Raw genomic sequence first — 18,863 nt, forward strand, 5'->3', positions numbered from 1 at the left:
TCTGGGAAAAACGAGAAAAGCTCAACAAAATATATTTTTAAAAACTGTTTAAATGCATTAGAGTTTTCACAAGTAAGTGAAAGTCTGCAGGGTCGGCATCAGGAAGAAGAGAGAAACCAAGAAAGGTGAGTGTAACATATAGGACAGCTTTACCTCTCACGGCAAATACTGATTCTGAACGTGAAACTTGGAGGTGATAGGATGAGAAGCTGAGCAAAGCTCCTGACACGTTCATGGGTTGGAGGGAAAAAAATGGGAGTTCAGGGCCCACCAAGGATGCTGGCCTGATGAACATTATTGGCTTTTGGTTGTGGATCTGAAGAGCTATACCTGAAGGGTAAAGTTGAAAAAGAAATAGACAAGCCTTCACAAGATTGAAGCATCACTTTCACACCTATGCGGATGAATCTTGCATGCATTATGCTAAGTGAAGAAGCTGGATTCAAAAGGCTATATACTGTACAATTACATTCATATAACACTCAAGAAAATGCAAAACTTATAGCTACAGAGAACAAGTCAGTCGTTGTTAGGAATTAAGGACCAAAGAAGAGTTTGACTACAAAGAAATAGCATGAGAGAATTTGTGTGTGTGGAATGGGGGTGGTAGAGAAAGATGATGAAACTCTTCTGTATCTTGGCTATGGTGGTGGTTACACAACTCTATGTATATGTCAAAACTCACAGACTTTTACACCAAAGAAGTAAAGCTTACTGTAAGTAAATTAAAAATAAATGTAAATTGAGGTAAAATCAATTTCCTTTCTATATACCAACAATGAATAGAAAAATTAAATTAAAAACAATTCGTAACAGCATCGAAAACTATTAAATATTCTAGAATAAACCTAAGGAAAGACATACAAGACCTCTATGCTAAAAACTACAAAATATAATGGCAAGATTAGAGAATACCTAAATAAATTAATTAAAAGATAAACCATGTTCATGAATTGAAATATTACAATATTACAAAGACATTAACAATCCAATTGAAATCCCAAGACATTTTTTTTTTAAATTGACAGGATGATTCTAAAATTATATGGAAATGTAAAAGGCCAAGAACAACATAACAATTTAGAATAATAAAGTCTGAGTACTTACTCTGCTATACATTAATACTTAATACAAAGCTATAGTAAGACAGTTTGGTATTGGTAAAAGGTTGGACAATAGGGAACAAAACACGGAGTCCAGAAAATGATCCTAGAGTTATACATAAAGAGCCCTGTGATTTATGACACAAAGAGTTGGGGGAAAATTACAATCTTCAATAGGTGATGCTGGATCCAAAATATACATGAAAAAATTAAAACTTGGCTTCTACTTCACCTCATATGCAGAAATCATTTCCAGGTGGAGAATAGATATAAATGTAAATGGTAAAACAAAAAAAGTTATTAGAAAGCAACTTGGAAGAATATCATTATGTTATTTAAATAGGGAAATTTCTTAAACAGGATAAAAAAACTAATTATAAAGAAAGATTGAAAATTGAACATTAACCTAATAACTTGTTTATCAATATGCACAATTATTAGAGTAAAAATGGAGACAGGGGAATGGTATAACTGACAAAAGTCTTGTATCCACAATATATAAAGAACTCTAAAACATAAATGAAGAAATGACAAACAACCAGTGGAAAAGTGGACCAGAGAACTGAACAGGCACTTCACAAAAGAGAATATCCGAAATGGTCAATGAATAATTGAAAAGGTGTTCAACCTCTGGAGTCACCAGAGAAATGCAAATAAAAAACCATTTCATCATTGTAGATTGGTTATAATGAAAATGATTGACAATATCAAGTATTGGTGAGCATGTAGAGCAACTGGAACTCTCATATGCTTCAGACAGGAATGGAGCTTGATACCACCAATTGGGAAAATGAATAGTCTCTACTAGGAGCTTCACATACATATGCTCTATGACAGCAATTTCACATCCAGGCATATATAAACCAGAAATAAAGACATACGGAAACACTAGCACAGTTTGTCATTACCAAAACTGTAAACAACTCAAATATCCATTCGCATTAAAATGAATAATTTGTAGCATATACACACAATATATTATTATACAGCAATGAAAATAAGCAAACTACTACTTCATGCAACAACATGGACAAGTCTCACAATTATGTTGACCAAAAGAAGCCAGACTCCCAAGAATACGTACTGAATAGTTCCATTTAAAGGAAGTTTTTAAAAAATTAAAAACTAATCTATGATGTTAGAAATCTTCCCGGTGGAGAGGAGTGTGGAGTTACTGACTGAGAGGGGACAAAAGAGGACTTCTAAGAATCTGGTAATGTTCTATTTCTTGACGTGGTGACTATAAGGTATATTCACTTTATGGTACTCATTGAGCTATACACTTAGTATTAATTCATTTTTTTCCTGTGTTTATTTTATATTTTTTAAGTTAAAAAATAAAAATATAATATATATATATATTTTTTTAAGTTTTTTTTTTAAATTCATAAGTCAGATGATGTCACTTCCTGTCAAAGTTATGGAATGACTTTCTATAACACTAACTAGGCTACTTGATTCAGCTCCTGCCTACCTCTGTCCTCAATTTACATTACTCTCACTTCATCATGAGGCTCCACACTGGTCTTCTTGCTTTTCCTCACACATACCGAACTTGTTCTTATCTTAGGGTCTTTGTACTTGCTCTACCCTCTGCCTGATGTTCCTTCCCCAGTCCTTTTTGTGGCTGCCTATTTTTCATCCTTCAGGTCTTCAATATAATATCATCTCAGGACTGCCTTTTCTAACCTATCTACCTCATATAGCACATCCCACCCCACTTCCTAGTCACTCTCCATCCCAGGTCAACATTTTCTATAAAGGACCGGAGTATAAATATTCTAGTCTTTGGAGGCCAGATGGTCTCAGTCACAACTCAAGATTTCCGTCCTAGTGGGGAAAGTAGCTATAGATAATATGTAAATGAGTGGACATGGCTGTGTTCCAAGAAGTCCTTACTTAGGGATCTTGACATTTGAATTTCATATCATCTCACATGTCATGGAAAATTCTTTTGATTTTTTTCTCCCCCAAGCATTTAAAAACATAAAAACCATTCTTAGCTCACCCATAAAAAAGGCAGGCAGTGGTGCCAGATTTGCATATGGCCCTAAATTGCCAGCCTCTGTTCTAACCCATCACCCCGATTTATTCTTTTCCTAGCCTTATCACTATCTGAAATGATTTCAGTTGTTCATGTGTTTCTCTTCCATATTTTCCCACCATTAGAATTCCAACCCCGAGAGGGAGGGGTCTCATCTGTTTTCTTCTCCACTGTGTCTACTACCCGTCACAGCATCTGACACACCAAAGCTAGAAGAAATGAAGGCCCAAGCCCACCTGGATGTAAACGAGGCTTTAGCTTGGTTCTTGATGGCCCCCCTCCGAGTGGGGCTCACAGGAGCAGACCCAAGCTCTTCCCTTACAAACTCTCCAACTGAAGATTCAGGTCGGGCAGACTGAGATCGTAATGAAAGGCCTTCTCCTGAGAATAGACTTAGCTTGATGCTCCGCTCGAGATGGGACCAGGATTTCATCCTGGTTTGATTTATGTCTGCCTCTCCCTTTACTGGATATGTTATGGTGAGCAGGCCTGTTAACAGAAGAAACTGCTGTCACTCTCCCTCGTGGCCTGGCCTTCCCTCCCTGCTTTGAGTCTCTGCACATGGGCACCTTTCAGCTCATTTCCCTCTTCACACTTTCACTCTTGTACGTTCTCCTGCCAGGCTGCCTCCCCTCTCTTGTCTGGCACAGTGCTCCAACCTTAGTACAGTTAGTGGATCAGTAAACGCTGACTGAAGGTAAGAACGAATCAATCTCACTTCTATTCATTCATCAAGACCCAGATTAGATTCCACTTCTTCCAAGGGGCCTGTGTTTCATTCAGCTTTATGTCCTCCACAGCACTCAATGTAGAGACTGGGTACACAGTGCATCCATGCTGCTCCTTGCCACGCCCAACTCCCTGTAGAGTTGTCCTTGGAGATGACTTGCAGGTGACTCAGGACTTGGGAATCCATATGATAGGCTGTCACCCACCTTTCTGTCCCCTTACCTGCTGCCAGCAAGACAGAATTCATGAACTGAGACACTGTCTTCTGAAACCGCCTCTTGATCTCTGCCAGGGCTCGGCTCATCTTAGACATCTTGTCGTCCAAGCTGCTGATTTTGTGGGTCACCTGAGAGAGGCAAAGGGGAGGGTGTTGTCACCTGCCTCCCCAGGGGTCATCTGCCCAGGCCAGCAATGACCAGGCCAGGCCTTGCTCTGACTTGCAGGATGTGCTGTCCCTTCTACCTTGGACACACCTCTCTCCCCTTCAACCCAGTGAATTCCTGCACTCTGGCTCAACCTGACTCACATGCCCCCTCTTCAGAGGGTTTTCCCTGACTCTACTGGGCAGAACTGTTCCTTGTCTTGGACCTCCATCATCATGATATCTATGCAGCCTGAAGATCGAAGTTAGCCCTTTATGAAGTAAGTGGATACATTTGAGTGTCTTCCCCACTGGACTGAGTGCCCATAATACGGGAGGTGCTCAATTAATGCTTGTTGCATCATGAATAACTAGATGAATAAAGGCCTCTCTGGAACCTTTGCTGTCAGTCCCTCTCTGTAGGCAACCCCCAGAACCCTCTTCCTCCCTCCAGCTGCCAGAGCATCTCAGCTGGGAAACTGCCCTTGGCCAAGACTACATAGATTGACTGGTTACCTGTGAGCACAAAGGCCCTGGCCTCCTGCCTCAATTTGGGGTTACCCTGAAGGGTCATTCTGGTTCTGGGGCCCCCTGTGGGGTGGTGAGGCACTTGCTGGGGCTGCCTTGCAGTTCAGCTTCTTCCTCTGCCAGTGCATCTCAGTGATACTGCAGAACTAGGCTCAGATTCCTGAGTTAATGGCAGTTAAGATTTGACTTTTTCTCCAGGAAGCCTTTGTTGATTTCTTCAGCCAGTAGAAGTCATTCTTCATGCTAAACTTGCACATTTGCCCATTTTTGTTCTTTCTGCCCTAGGTATTGGTCATTTTTTTTCAACCTTCTTTATCCTAAAGTTGGTCAGTCCCTGAAAGGCAGGATCCATGCTTTCTACATCTCCCACTTAACACAGAGGCAGTGTGAAAAAGGTTTTCTTCTGTAGAATTGAAGCCTCAGGTGGAGAGAGTTGGGTGGGCAGTAGTAGGCAGATTTTCTGAAGAACAATGAAGTCAGCCCACATGTCCTTCTTTGCCCTGCAGGCAGGATTTCTGTAACGAATGCCCCAATTAATGGCAAAACCCCAACCATCCTTCCAACTGCTGGCCTCAGCTGCTGCTTCTGGGATAATTTTATTTATTTATTTGTAATTTATACCCAGTCTGCTTCCAAAAAGGATTTGAGGCGGCACTTTGGGCTAATAAAGCATTTAAATTGAGGCATTGCCTCGCTTCCAAAGTGCTGCCTTGATAGAAATATTTAGTGAGGAGCCAGGCCGCAGGGCCATAAAAGCTGGGACTGCCATTCTGCCTGTCACTCTTCTTCTGGGGAGATGGGTATGTGAGGAAGCCATTTAACAAGCTTCCCAATGACAGAGACTTTGAGGGAGGAGGCCACCCTGCCTCCCACACTCGGCTTTCCTAGACTGCCATGAATTTTGCTGATGAGTGATAACTAGCCCTAAACACAAACACACACAGGATGAAAGTGTGTGAAAGCTGGGTGGGGCCTTACACATCATGATACAGATGGAGAAACTGAGGCCCATAAAAGGAAGGGACTGGCCCAAGATCCTATGGCCTCTTCTTAGCCAAGGCTCTTTGCCAGCAAATTTTCTCAGGGGCTTCTTATAGTTCTCATGGTCCAAGAATCCAAAAGGAGGCAGTTCTCTGAGCCTCAAGGATTTCATGTGAAAACGTTTCGAAGTGCTTTTCCTGGTAGCTAAGGTCAATGATTGGAAATCCTTTTACCTGCAATAATTCTGATCTTTCTTCATTTGCTGTTGTTTTTCTAGTTAGAAAGTTATGATACACAGTACACCTCCCCACTCTCAGACACAAGGGGTTATGACCTGGACGCTTCTTGACAAGTCAGTCTTTTTGGACAAAATCAATGATTGTTGTATAGAATGCAGTACTGTTTTCAAAAGCTATTTTAATGTCTATTTATCCCTATGCTAATAGTCCCCAAGACAGTTTTTGAGTCACAATGTCCTTTTCAATAACTTCCAGCCTCTATCACACTGTCAGTGACTCTGGGAGCTTCCCTTATGGAGACTCTGTCTCCTAGACCCACATGGTTCAGTAGAAATATAATGGGAGCTATATGAGTAGTTTCAAACATTCCTGTAGCCACATAAAAAAAATGTTCTTAAAAAGCGAAGTTAATTCTAATAACATATTTATCTACTCCAATATATAAAAATATGATCATTTCAACATGGAATCAAAATAAATGATTAATGAGAAATTTTACATTCTCTTTTCATACTAAGTCTTGGTAATGGAGTATGCATTTTCACGTATGGCCCATCTCCATTGGACTTGTCAGACTGAAAGTGCTCAATAGCCATTTGCAACTTGTGTCCACCATACAGAACAGCACAGCTCTGGACTCCTAGTTCTAGCTTGCTAAAGTTGCATTTAGGTAAGAAAAAAATCAGTCCTGAATTACAAAGTTGCTTTCCTTGGCCTAGAGGGTATGTTTAGTTCATGGACTTAGAGTAATTTCTCTGGATTCATGGCGGTCTTTAGCTGCTTATGTCCTGGTTCTAGGCTGTGTTTCAAACTTCAGAGATAACCAGAGAAGTGGTTGCCATGAAAGCAAAACATTACTGCAAATTTATGGAAAAGAATAATTTTCTAATACCTATTGTCTCTGATAAGAAAAGTAAACTCGCAGTTTTTTTTTTTTTTTTACATAGTCTAAAAGGGTTTTCAAGAAACATAGACATGTGGCCTCATACATACTTAGTCACTTAATCATGACTTTTAGAGTAATAGTATGGAACCAAATTAACAGGATGGACTGATCAATAATTATGTCATTCATCTCAGTCCAAAAGGACTTAAAATCCTGGGGTTGTTTTGCTCTTTAGAGTAACAAGTATAGGCTGAAGTCACAGGTATCTAAGTTTCCTGGGTGCTCCTATGAGACGCCTTTAATGAATCCTGGCAGCTCCCTCAGAGCCCCTATCTCTCGGGCACACACCCATCAAGCTGGAATACAACTGGTATTGACGATTTTGCCCCTTCAGAGACTAGAGGGAGTGAAACTTCTTTCATTTCTACATCCCCAGAAGCCAACTTGGATACTGTAGATGCTAATAAATGTTTATTGAATGAGTTAATGAATTAATGAAATTGAAATGTTGCTGAAATGAAAATGCAGTGGGAAAAACAGGTGCAATGCTTTCTCCAGGAGAAACTCAGGTGTTCTCTGTATCTTGTTCAGATAACATGTGTCCCTAACAAATGCCTGTCTTCTGTGTCCCCATGTAAAGTGAAGACATTGGGCTGGCTGCCCCTTATGGGCTCTGTCAGCTCTGTGAGTCTATGAGCCGTGGCATGTGGTGGCAAATGCACCCACAGCACAAGAGCCTCACGCAAGGTGATCTAATTGATCATCCAAATATATAATTGATCATCCAAACTGGGACACTTTTGAGAGTGAAAGAGGTGCTATTAATAATTCCTCTAGGCTAGCAGGTGTGAACAGGGATTAGCCCTGGGCAAACTGAGAGGTACGGCCTTCCTGCTCCTATTTCATGGAGCCATCCTGAGTGAGCCAATCTTAGCAAAGCTCTCTGCGTGCAATGCAAGTGGCCTGCTCCATCAGTGAGCCCTTGATCACCCCAGTCTCATAATGTATGTAAACTGCCCTCTTCTAGATTATAAACTCCTTAGGAATCATGGATTGTGTCCACTTCATTCTCTCCATCTCTCTTCATGATGTTGACTTGGGACTAGGCACACAGTACAATCCATAAAGATCTAGGAAATGAAGACTTGAGTTTCCAGTCTCCACTGCTTTCTGACCCACTCAACAAATATTTAGTAAGTACTTAATTTGAAGCAGTCCTCATGCTGGGCCCTGGGGCAACAGACATCAGTAGGTATCACAGGGAATTTCTAATTTCATGGAGAAGATTGGCTTGTCAATAAAGGTGTGCTAGAATGGAGGCAGAGTACAGCTGGGAGGGCCAAACAGAGGGAAAGGCAGATTCTACCTGAGATGGAGAAGGGGGTGACAGAGACAAATACTGGCAGTTATTCTGTCCAGCATTATCTCTCACTCTCATGATAACAGCACCATGATTTTCCTTTAGGAAAACGCTCCCGCCTCATCCTTTGTCCAGTGTTACTTACACCTGAGGCTGATCACATCCATGGCTCCTAGGATGGACATAATACTTAAGTTGATTAGTGAGAGTGACACACACTCCTGGCTTAGGGAACATTTCAGGCAGCCAACAGAGCTAATGATGTTGGTGTTGGCATTGCTACTAGAGCACTTAGGAAATAGAAGCCCTCCTCCTGGGGAGACCAAAGCTGGTAGAATAATGAGTCCAGAGATGCTCATGACTATTTTGTTACCATAAGGAGAGGAACTCCCTGACAATAAAGCTAAAAGTCAAAGAGCAGAGCCAAGAGATGGCATGATATGATGGATGCGGTTGAGGGCCTGGATCCAGACATGCCTGAAGCTGCCTACTGACAGACCTGTTTACTTAGCCAATATAGTCTCTTTCCATGTTTAAGCCAGTCTTCATTGTATTCTGTCACAACTGAAAGACTCCTAACTGATAGAAGTTTCAGAGAAGGTACTAAGGTTAGGCCATGAGTGATGAGTAAGAATCCACTCAGCAGAGAAAGAGAAAGAGCCATCCAGGAGTGTTGGGTGGGGTGGAAAAGGAGGGGCAAAAGCATTGAAATGTGGAGTGGCAAGACATGTTGAGATGCCTTGGGGTCAGGCCTGGGTGCCTGGTCTACTTTGCCTTACCCGTTTATCATGCCCTACCCTGTGGGGACAGTTGTTGGCTGATACAGTGAGTGTTACTTTCTCATTCAGGGAAGTGAAGGTGACCGTGATGGAGTCCTGTCCCAGCACCGTCAACTTCATTTGCTCATTCACCTGCAGATGAAGAAACCAGTACTCAGCGGACCTCTGCTTTTCTTGTCACCATCCGCCCCCGCTCCCTCCACCCCGTCTCCAAACACATCCCTTCCTGACCCACCACAAAGCATAAAACCCCTATTGGCTTGGGACTGAGGAAGCCATAAAATCTTTCTGGTTCTTATGTTGGAATGTATCTTTCATGGAGAAGACAGAAGAATTCCAGTCTCTCTTCATGAAATTAATGGAAAAAGTAACTGATGACTTCTTATGCCTGCCCCCTCCCTTTCCAACCCAGGCTTGGAACCAATTGTGAAAGACACACAGGAGTCTGGCAGGTGAGTTGGCTTTGGTTCCGGTAGAACTGGATGGGGACACAGCTTGGGCCAGAAGCCAACACTATCTCTGAATCAAAATATGTCCGCCCAGGTACCAGATCTGACTCCAAGCCTTGCTCTACAGCATACAGAGCTGCCTTGGGAACTGACAAATGGCAGAGAACCCCAGAACATACCCCACCACACATGGGTGGGAAGATAGCAAAAGAGAACCCAGCAAGGGCCAAGCCACACATGCTCAATCTCCTCCCCTACGGTCACAAAATATGTCACCACTTTTCCCCTGAGGTGGAGCCAAAGGTAACTACCCTTTTCTAGCACTTCCCAAAGGGTGATATTTCTTATGTATTGGTCCCAGATAGGAACACAAGGAGGGTGAGTTGCCCTTATAGCAACTCACTTCTTACTGAGAACTCTGTGTTCTAGGGGTGAGTCCCAGTTCTGCCTTCTGTTAGCATGTCATTGAGCCTCTCTGAAGTGAAAGTTCTTCAATATGTAACAGTTAAAAGGCTAGTATCAGGTTCAAATGAGATAAGGAACTTTGGAAGTGGCCTCATGAGACACAAAGGCCCATACCAAACACGAGCGGGTACTGTCAGGATGCGGCAGAGCAACTCACATGTAAGGCCCCTGGATGGTTCACGTGTGCAGTTATTTAAGCACATTGCTCCTACCCACAGCCTAGGAGACTGAAGCTCTACACTGTTGCATGGCAAGGCTTCCTTCAGTCTTCAATGTCCTTGATCTACATACACCCAAGGACTGCTCTGAACTAAGAAAACACTCTCCTTTGTGCCTTTCATTTCTTTCTGCTATTCTACTTGTTAGCCCAAAGGTCCGCCGCGCTCAACTACATCATCGAGTCCTGTCCTCGCACTGTGTAATCTGGATGCTAGTCCCCTCCAACACCCTGAAAACATTTGACCCCCCCATGGCTGTCTTCTTGCCAAGTCTTTTGACATCTTCAAAATTGGTGATTACTCTCACTTAAGAGAAACCCTACCCTCTCCGATTCTCTTTCTAGAGAGATGTAGAATAGAGCCATGGTTGAAAACTCAAGCATTACAGTTGGGCAAGGTTCAAATCCCAGTATTGCCACTTGCCAGCTGGGCAATTTTAGGCAAGTTGATTTCCTTCTCTGAGCCTGGGGAAAATAATAGAATCTGTCTCCTAGGGTACTGAGCAGATTTCATGGGATAAAACAGGCAAAGGGCTTAGCATGGTACAGCTGTTTTTATTATCTCTCCTTCCTGGGGGGTTTCTTTTCCTCTCTCCAATGCCCCAGATAAAGATGTTCTACAAATTCAGTCACTGCTTGTCGTCTCATGAGTTCATGAGCCAACTCAGTGATATATATCCATCATCCCCAATCTCTCACCCTAGATGAGGATCCAACAATCTTTGCAAACCCAATCAGCACACCTAAAAACACACTGATTTCTGATCCTCTCGGAAACTTCTGTTTCCACCCAGATACACATTCTATTGTGAAGTCATTTACAATTCCTTCTTCCTCTCATTTATCCCTCACAGCCCATGACTGAATAACATTGAATTATTTTACTGAAATGGTTCCTTTTAAAAATATCGCCACTATCCTTAATCATGTCAGGTCTGGCTAGTAACCCCCAACTAGTCTTTCTATTAGCCTGTGCATTGATCTTTTCCTCTCCATGAGATCTTTCACACAAATGCTGGGCTGAGCATGCCAGCCCTCAGCTTAAAAACTAACCAGTTGGTTCGTCTTCCAGTATAGCTGAATCAGCTCTTAAGAGGCTTTAAAAAACAAATAAACAAAAAAAACAAAAAACAAAAAAAAAGCCCCCTCGCACACACACACAAAACAAAACTATGAAGAGTTTAAAAAGAGCAGGAAGATTTTAAAGAGTCAAGACTTAAGAGAAAGGACCAGCATGGGCTGAATTTCTGTTTTACAGCTTTAGCCTGAAGACAACCCACAGTCATGGTCCAAACTCTACCATCTTTCTGGTGCAAGGAACCAAAGGTCAGAACCTGGGGCAACTACAGGAAAGTAAACATTTCCAAAAGGACAGATCTGGAGAAATAGAGCTCCTAGTTCTATGAATAAAATGCCCACATCTCTGGCTGATCTCTGAACTAGGCATGAGCAGGCAGACTCAAGACAGCTTACAGCGAGGAAAACAAACGAACAAAAAAACTAAACTGAGATTCGAGCCGCTGCCTAATGCAGGTGAGAGAAGTTTGTGGTGTGAGTCTTGCCTGTTAAAATAAAAATGTCAACACTCTTCAGAGAAATATATCAGAATTCAGAGACTCTACCACATAACATTCGCTATGTCAGCAATTTAAAATTACTCAACATGTGAAGAACCAGTGAAGTCTGAGCCACTCTCAAGGCAACAGATAATCAGTGGAGGGCAATTCTATCTGATATGACCCAGATGTTGAAATTATCAAAGACTTTAAAGCAGGGGTCCCCAACCTCCCGGCTATGGAACTAGTACTGGTCTGTGACCTATTAGGAACCGGGCTACCCAGCAAGAGTGAGCGGCAGGAGAGCAAGTGAAGCTTCTTTGTATTTGCAGTCACTCCCCAGCACTAGCATCACCACCTCAGCTCTACCTGAGATCATCAGGCAGTAGATTCTCAGAGGAGCACCGGTCTCTGGTGCCAAAAAGGTTGGGGACCACTGCTTTAAAGCAGTTAATTTAACTCTATTCAACAAGGTAAAGGAAAATATGATAAATAAAAAAGTAGAAAATGTCAGAGAAATAGAAAATGTAGAAAAGAACTAAATGAAAACTCTAGAACTGAAAACATCTGAAATTTAAAAATATCACAGGATTAGCATAATAGCAGAATGGAAATGACAGGATAAAGTCAATGAACTTGGAGATAGATCCATGGAAATTATTCGATCTGAAAAGGGAAAAAATTTAAACAACAAAAAATAACAGAGCCTCAGGAACTTTTGGGATGATCTTCAAATGTCTAAAATACATGTAATTGGAGTCTCAGAAGAAAAGGAGAGAAATTGAAATACCCTCTTTTTCTAATGGCAGAAGACTTCCTGAATTTGGGGGAACTATGAATTTACATATTCAAAAAGTTCAATTAATCCCAAAAAGAATAACTATGAAGACAACAAATAGACACACCATATTCAAACTTAGAAAATCAAAGGAAATATAAAATCTTGAAAGCAGCTAGAGAAAATGAACAGTGATATGAATAACAACAGACTTCTGATCATAAACTATGGAGATCGGACACAGTGAAACATCACCTCTAAATGCTGAAAGGAAAAAAAAGTCAACCCAGAATTCCAGATCCAGCAAAAATATCCTTTAATAAAGACATTTTTCACATGAAAAGAGAGAGAGAGAGAGAGAGAGAGAGAGAGAGAGAGAGAGAGAGAGAATTCGTTGCATTTTAAGAAATGCTCAAGGAAGTTATTTGGGTGGAAGAGAAATGATACCAGAGAGAAATTTGGATTTTTCAGAGAGGAATGAAGAATACTGGACATGTTAAATACCTGGGTAAAAATAAACTGGCTACTGCAGCCTCCAAAAGAACATGAACACTCCTCAGCCTGACATCCAATACCTTTCACCTCCACCCACAACATATACACCTCTTGCTCCCATTTCTATTATAAGAGACATATGTGAACATTTAACAATGCCACACTAAGTCCTAACTCCAGCCTTTATAGATCCTACTCCCTCTACCCCAAATGCTCTCTCTTCCTTCTTCTATGTGGATCCTATGCATCCGTACTGATGTTTCAACTCAAGGGTCACACTGTCTTCCATGCCAGCCTTGACTGTATCAGGCCCTGTTGTGCATTTCTGTATGCAGCTCCAAGGAAGAGAACAATTAACTAATATACATTGATAAAACACTTTAGTGATAGAAAAACACCTTCCCCTTCATTATTTCATTTAGTTCTCATAAAGCAGTGTGAGGTAGGAGAGCAGGCCTGGTGAGACAACCAAGTCTGAGAGAAGCTGAGTGTTTTTCACAAAGCTGCACAGCCAGAGTCTGGGAAAGCTGGCACTCATACTTGGCTCCTCAGACTCTCATTCCAGTTGTCTTTGACTTGGCCACACCGACACATAACATATGGTGCCTGCCTGAAACCAATTTATTATCTTCTTTCAGTATAAACTTTTCCTACAGCTACAAAAAGTTAAATATTAAGACAACAACTCAATATACCCCTAGATTAAGGATCTTGAACCTGGCCAAGCATCAGAAATACTTTTGAAAACTTCAAAATCCAGAACTCAAAACAGACCAATGGAATCAGAATCCTTCTGGGGCTGTGCCTGGGGATCCACATTTTTTCAAGTCCCATAGGTGATTCTGATATACAACCAGAGCTGAGAACCTCTTCATGTATGACTAATCATCACATGACTAATCCAGACTGTGGACACTGTGAGAAGAGAGAAATGGTGTGGGCTGGGGTCCCACAAAGGAGGAAAAGTCTGAGTAGGGGTTTGAAGAAGGGAAAATTTGGATTGGCCAATAGAAAAGAAAATGCACTTCAGGCCAGGAGTGTAGAAAGGTTGAAATGTGTTCAAGAGATTGTATGTTTCTGAGCAGAGGTTCGCTGATCTCAAAGAATCAGGATATAAGGATGAGAATGCAGTGGCCAATGTAGATGATAAACAGGAAGGGCACCAGACAGAAGAGAAGGTTAGAGGTAGTATGCTTGAACCCCACCATGCATTCCAAGAGTGCCTCTTTCCAGTCTTACCTTGGGGCTCTTAATCTCATGCCACTTTGGGTGGATTCTATGTTCTGTGATCTTTCTCTGTATTCTAGCCTTATGAGCTTGTCCCTCACAGCCCTTATCCTTCTCTACCCTGTGTTCTTATTAACTCCCACCCAGACTTCTGAGTTATTCAAGGGGTCTTATTTATCTTTTTTTCCCCAGGATTGGTGATTCTTACCTAGGGGAAATTTTGTCCGCAGGGGACATCTGACAATATATGGGGATATATTTTGATTGTTACAACTGGAGGAGAGGGTATCACTGGTATCTAGTGGGATGTTGCTAAATATCCTACACAGTTATAACAAAGAATTACCCATCCCCAAATGTCAGTAGTGCTAACTAGAGATGAGAAACTCTGCTTAGATAAAGTGGCAAGCACACTTGATTGCTTTATTAATAAATTAAATTTACTGAGTTGTTATTTAATATTAACAATTCAACATTAAATAATAAATTAATAAATCTTTGGTGAATGGCTGTCTGAACAACCCAATGAATGAAAAAAGGGTTGTGCCTATCAGATACCTTTGACTACCAGATTTTATTTCACAGATAGTAAAGTTATAAAAACAAAAACATGGGAGACCAACAAAGAATTGTTAACTTTTCTTATTGCCACATATAGGTATTAAAAATAAAACTATCAACTACTATAATGATTAATAATGGTTACTTTCTAAAATAAAAGGCATTTATACTATCAAAATGTAATAATATTAATAATAAAAATAAAACAGGAAAGATATTACCAACAAAGGTGAGTACAGCAGCCAACAGTTGATGTAGGCTGGTGAAAAGTTCACTTTATCCAGCCCTGGACCACTGCCCTGCAACTTGGGAACCTCTAAATGAGACTACAAACTCCTGGGGGGGAGGTATCCTGTCTTACAGGTGGCCCTCTGACTATAAATGCTGAGCATCCCAGGGAAGGCTGCTGGGGCTGCCCCACCTGTGCTGCCCACCCCTACCTTATATTCCAAGGAGAGTAAAGTCTCCGTTTTGGAAGTCCAGCTCCACTTGTGGACTACGTAGCCCTTGTAGTCATTAGTGGTCCCGCCTTCCTCATCCAAGACCAAGACATATGGGCAGCTAGGAGAGACACAGAGGTGAGGAGCTGCCACCAGGCCCCGGAAGGAAGCCATCATCACTACAGGCAGGCAGGGCTCTGAAACTCTGCCCCAGCTGGAGGAAGCTTGGAGTCCTGCAGGCAGCCTCACTTTCCCCACTGAATATGGTGTGAGGCCTCTTCACACCTGTTGATGCTATTTCAAGAATCTGTTGGGAAGGGCAGGATTGAGGGAGATGATGGAGGCTCAAGCCAAATCCAGGGATAGAAATGGAATGTGCACCCTGTTGCCCAGAAGTTCAAGTATACAGGATCTCAGGCACAAAAATGGGAACATATATAACCCAAAGTAAGTAATTTCTTCTGAGAACAGTTCTTTATGAAAGGCCAGACAAAAACCAACTTTTGGCTGGCAAAAATATGTGCTTCTCTTCAAACACTCCACAGAAGGGATGCCCATGGTCTCTTTTTCACTCTTTCCTAGTATAAAACACTTCTCTCCACTAAAGAATCCTTCTATGAACCTAGCCAGCAATCAAGATTTTAGTGCCATGAGGATACAAGTGGAGTAGGACTTGGAGAGTTGCCATTCTCATTGGCTATAGGACACAGATCCAGCAAGCGAGGGCTTGAAAATATCTACATCCTTGTCGGCAGTGCCTCACTGCCTTCCTGGACCTCTGGACACTGCCTGGCTTCTCTTTTTCCCCAAGGACTCCTATTTGCCACCTCAGTGCTCCTCTTTGTTACTCCCAGAAATACTTGCATGGAGCCAGAATCCCCCTAACCCACTCACCGGGCCTTTAGGTTGTAGTGAACACAGCCCTGGCCTTCGGCATTGAACAGGGCCAGGAAAGAGAAGTTGGGTGTGTCATTAAAGAGGCAGGTGATGGTTCTCCCTCTGCAGCACGTGGGTATCTGACACATGGCAATGTTTCCGGAGGGATAGCTGGCGGAAATGGTTAAGTAGAACTAACAACAAAACTCTTCAGGTTCTGCTCTCAGGTGCCCCAGGAAAAGCAAGTCTACAAGTCAAAGTGTTAGTTAAATGGTACATAATTCCCAGTCTTCAAAGACCCTCTTTGCACTTTGTATAAGTAACAACTAAATGACCGTGAAACTCACATGCATCTGGTGCTTTCCTGTATCTTCTTTCTATTGTTCGCAACCACCTTGTGGTAGGTATTATCACCATTGCAAAGATGTGTAAGGTTTCCCTGAATCTGAAGGATGTCCTGGGATGGTGGGACTTTCATTGCTAAAACCAGGAAAGTCCTGAGCAAAACAGGATGAGTTGATTACTCAACAAACAAGGAATCCAAGGTGAAGAGAAATGATCTGCTTCATATCACACCAAAAGAAAGTGATAGAGCCAGTATCTCAGCTCTGAGGCCAGTGATATTTCTAATGCTGCTAGGCTGCCTCCCCTTCTGACCTATCTAGGAGAGTGGTCAATGTTTCCCTGCTCATTTCCTACTAAGGAGGCCCAAGAAGCATTGGTTCCAACTAAGAGGGATACGATTTGGGCAGCTACTATCCTGTTTGCAGGAATTTCAGGAGTATCCCAGATAAAAGAATTTCAATGGTTGGCACTAGGGTCCACCCCCTTAATCCTTTCCCACCAACTGATAAAAAATAAAATATAAATTTAAATTATAAAAATTAACCAAACAGAAATTCTGAAGTTGAACAGCATGATAAATAAAAAGAAAAAAAAAACATTAGATGGATTTAGCATCAGATTGGAGCAGTAGAAGAAAGAATCAGTGGATCGAAAGATAGATTAATTGAAATTAATCCTGTCTGAAAGAAAAAAGGATGAAGAAAAATTAACAAAGACTAGTGGGGGACTACCAACCAGACCAATATAACAAGAGTCCCAGAAGGAGAGGAGAGAGAGAAGAGGGCAGAAATAATATTTGAAGAATAATGGCTGAAATTTGCCCATATTTTATGAAAGACGTTAATCCACACATTCAAGAAGCTCCACAAATTCCAAGTAGGATAAATTCAAAGAGAGCCACACTGAGACACATTATTATCAAACTACCAATAGAGAAAGATAAAGAGAGAATCTTGAAAGCAGCAAAAGAGACTTGTCATTACAATGGATCCTCAGTAAGATTAATGGCCAATTTCTCATCAGAACCTATCCTTCAACAATGAAGGAGAAATTAAGACTTCGCAGATAACAAAAGCTGAGGACGTTCACCACTCCAAGAAACACTGAAAGGAGTCTTTCAGGCTGAAATGAAAGGACACTTGACAGTAACTCAGAGACATGCAAAGAAATAAGGACATCAGTAAAGTAATTCTATAAGTAAATATAAAAGCCATTATTATAGTATTTTTGGTTTATAATGCCTCTTTTCTCCTATATGACTTGAAAAAACAAGTACATAAAATAATAATTGTAAATCTATGTTAATGATATGTATATATAAAGATGTAATTTCTAATAAAAAACATTATAAAGGAGGAGGAATGGAGCTGTATAGGAGCAGAGTTTTTATACTGTTAAAGCTAAGTTAGTATTAATTCAAACTAGTTTGTTGTCAATTGAATTCTCAAGTGTATTAGTTTCCTTGGGCTGCTGTAACTAAGTCCCACAGACTGGGTCACATGAACAGCATAAGTTTATTATCTCATAGTTCTGGAGCCTAGAAGTCTGAAATCAAGTTATTAATAGGGCCATACTTTTGGAGGCTCCAGAGAAGAAGTCTTCCTTACCTCTTCCCAGTTTCTAGTGGTGGTTAGGAATCTTTGGTATTCTTTGGTTTATAGCTACATCATTCTAATCTCTATCTCAGTCATCACATGGCCTTAATCTCTCTGTATGTGCCTATTTTCCTGCCTTTTAAGGATATCAGCCATTGTATTAGAGCTCACACAAATCCGACATGTGCATGTTAACTTAATAATCACATCTGCAAAGACCTTATTTCTAAATATGATCATATTCTGAGATTTCAGGTGGACATAAAATTTGGACAGACACCATTCAACCCATTACACCAAGGTAACCACTAAGAAAATAACATAAAAATATGGAGAAAAGAAAATGAGAAAGGAATCAAAATGGCATGCTACAAAAAATCAATTACACACAAAAGGAGGCAACAATGGAGGCACTGAGGAACAAATAAGATATGACACAGAAAACAAAGAGCAAAGTGGAAGGATTAAGTCCTTCCATATCAACAATTACTTTAAATATAAATGGATTAAACTCTGCAAACAAAGGCAGAGATTAACAGAATGGATTTTTTTTAAAAAACATAATCTACCTATATGCTCTCTACAAGAGACTCATTTTAGATTCAAAGACATGACTAGGTTGAAAGTGAAATGATAGAAAAGGATGTTCCATGCAAATAGCAACCAAGAGAGAGCAAAGCTGGCTGTAGTGATATGAAAAATAAACTAAGTAAAAATTTTTTTATAAGAGGGAAGGACATTCTGAATTGAGAAAATGGTCAATGCCTCAAGAAAGTATAACAGTTATATATATACACACATACACACACACACACACACACACACACACACACACACACACACACACAC

The 18,863-nt window shown here is 41.1% G+C and overlaps 1 protein-coding gene across 1 annotated transcript in view; it reads right to left on the reverse strand.

Moving 5' to 3' along the window:
• Positions 1-18,863, reverse strand: part of CUNH3orf20 (chromosome unknown C3orf20 homolog) — a 63,300-nt gene that overhangs the window by 27,553 nt on the left and 16,884 nt on the right. The window contains exons 6-10 of the mRNA XM_011357490.2: positions 16,093-16,245; positions 15,199-15,319; positions 9,011-9,142; positions 4,099-4,222; positions 3,384-3,636 (exon numbers count right to left, since the gene is read on the reverse strand). Coding sequence (XP_011355792.1) covers positions 3,384-3,636; positions 4,099-4,222; positions 9,011-9,142; positions 15,199-15,319; positions 16,093-16,245 — 783 coding nt within the window. The remainder of the gene's footprint in view (positions 1-3,383; positions 3,637-4,098; positions 4,223-9,010; positions 9,143-15,198; positions 15,320-16,092; positions 16,246-18,863) is intronic.

Source organism: Pteropus vampyrus, unplaced genomic scaffold (genome assembly GCF_000151845.1).
Source record: "Pteropus vampyrus isolate Shadow unplaced genomic scaffold, Pvam_2.0 Scaffold35, whole genome shotgun sequence".
Lineage (NCBI taxonomy): Eukaryota > Metazoa > Chordata > Mammalia > Chiroptera > Pteropodidae > Pteropus > Pteropus vampyrus.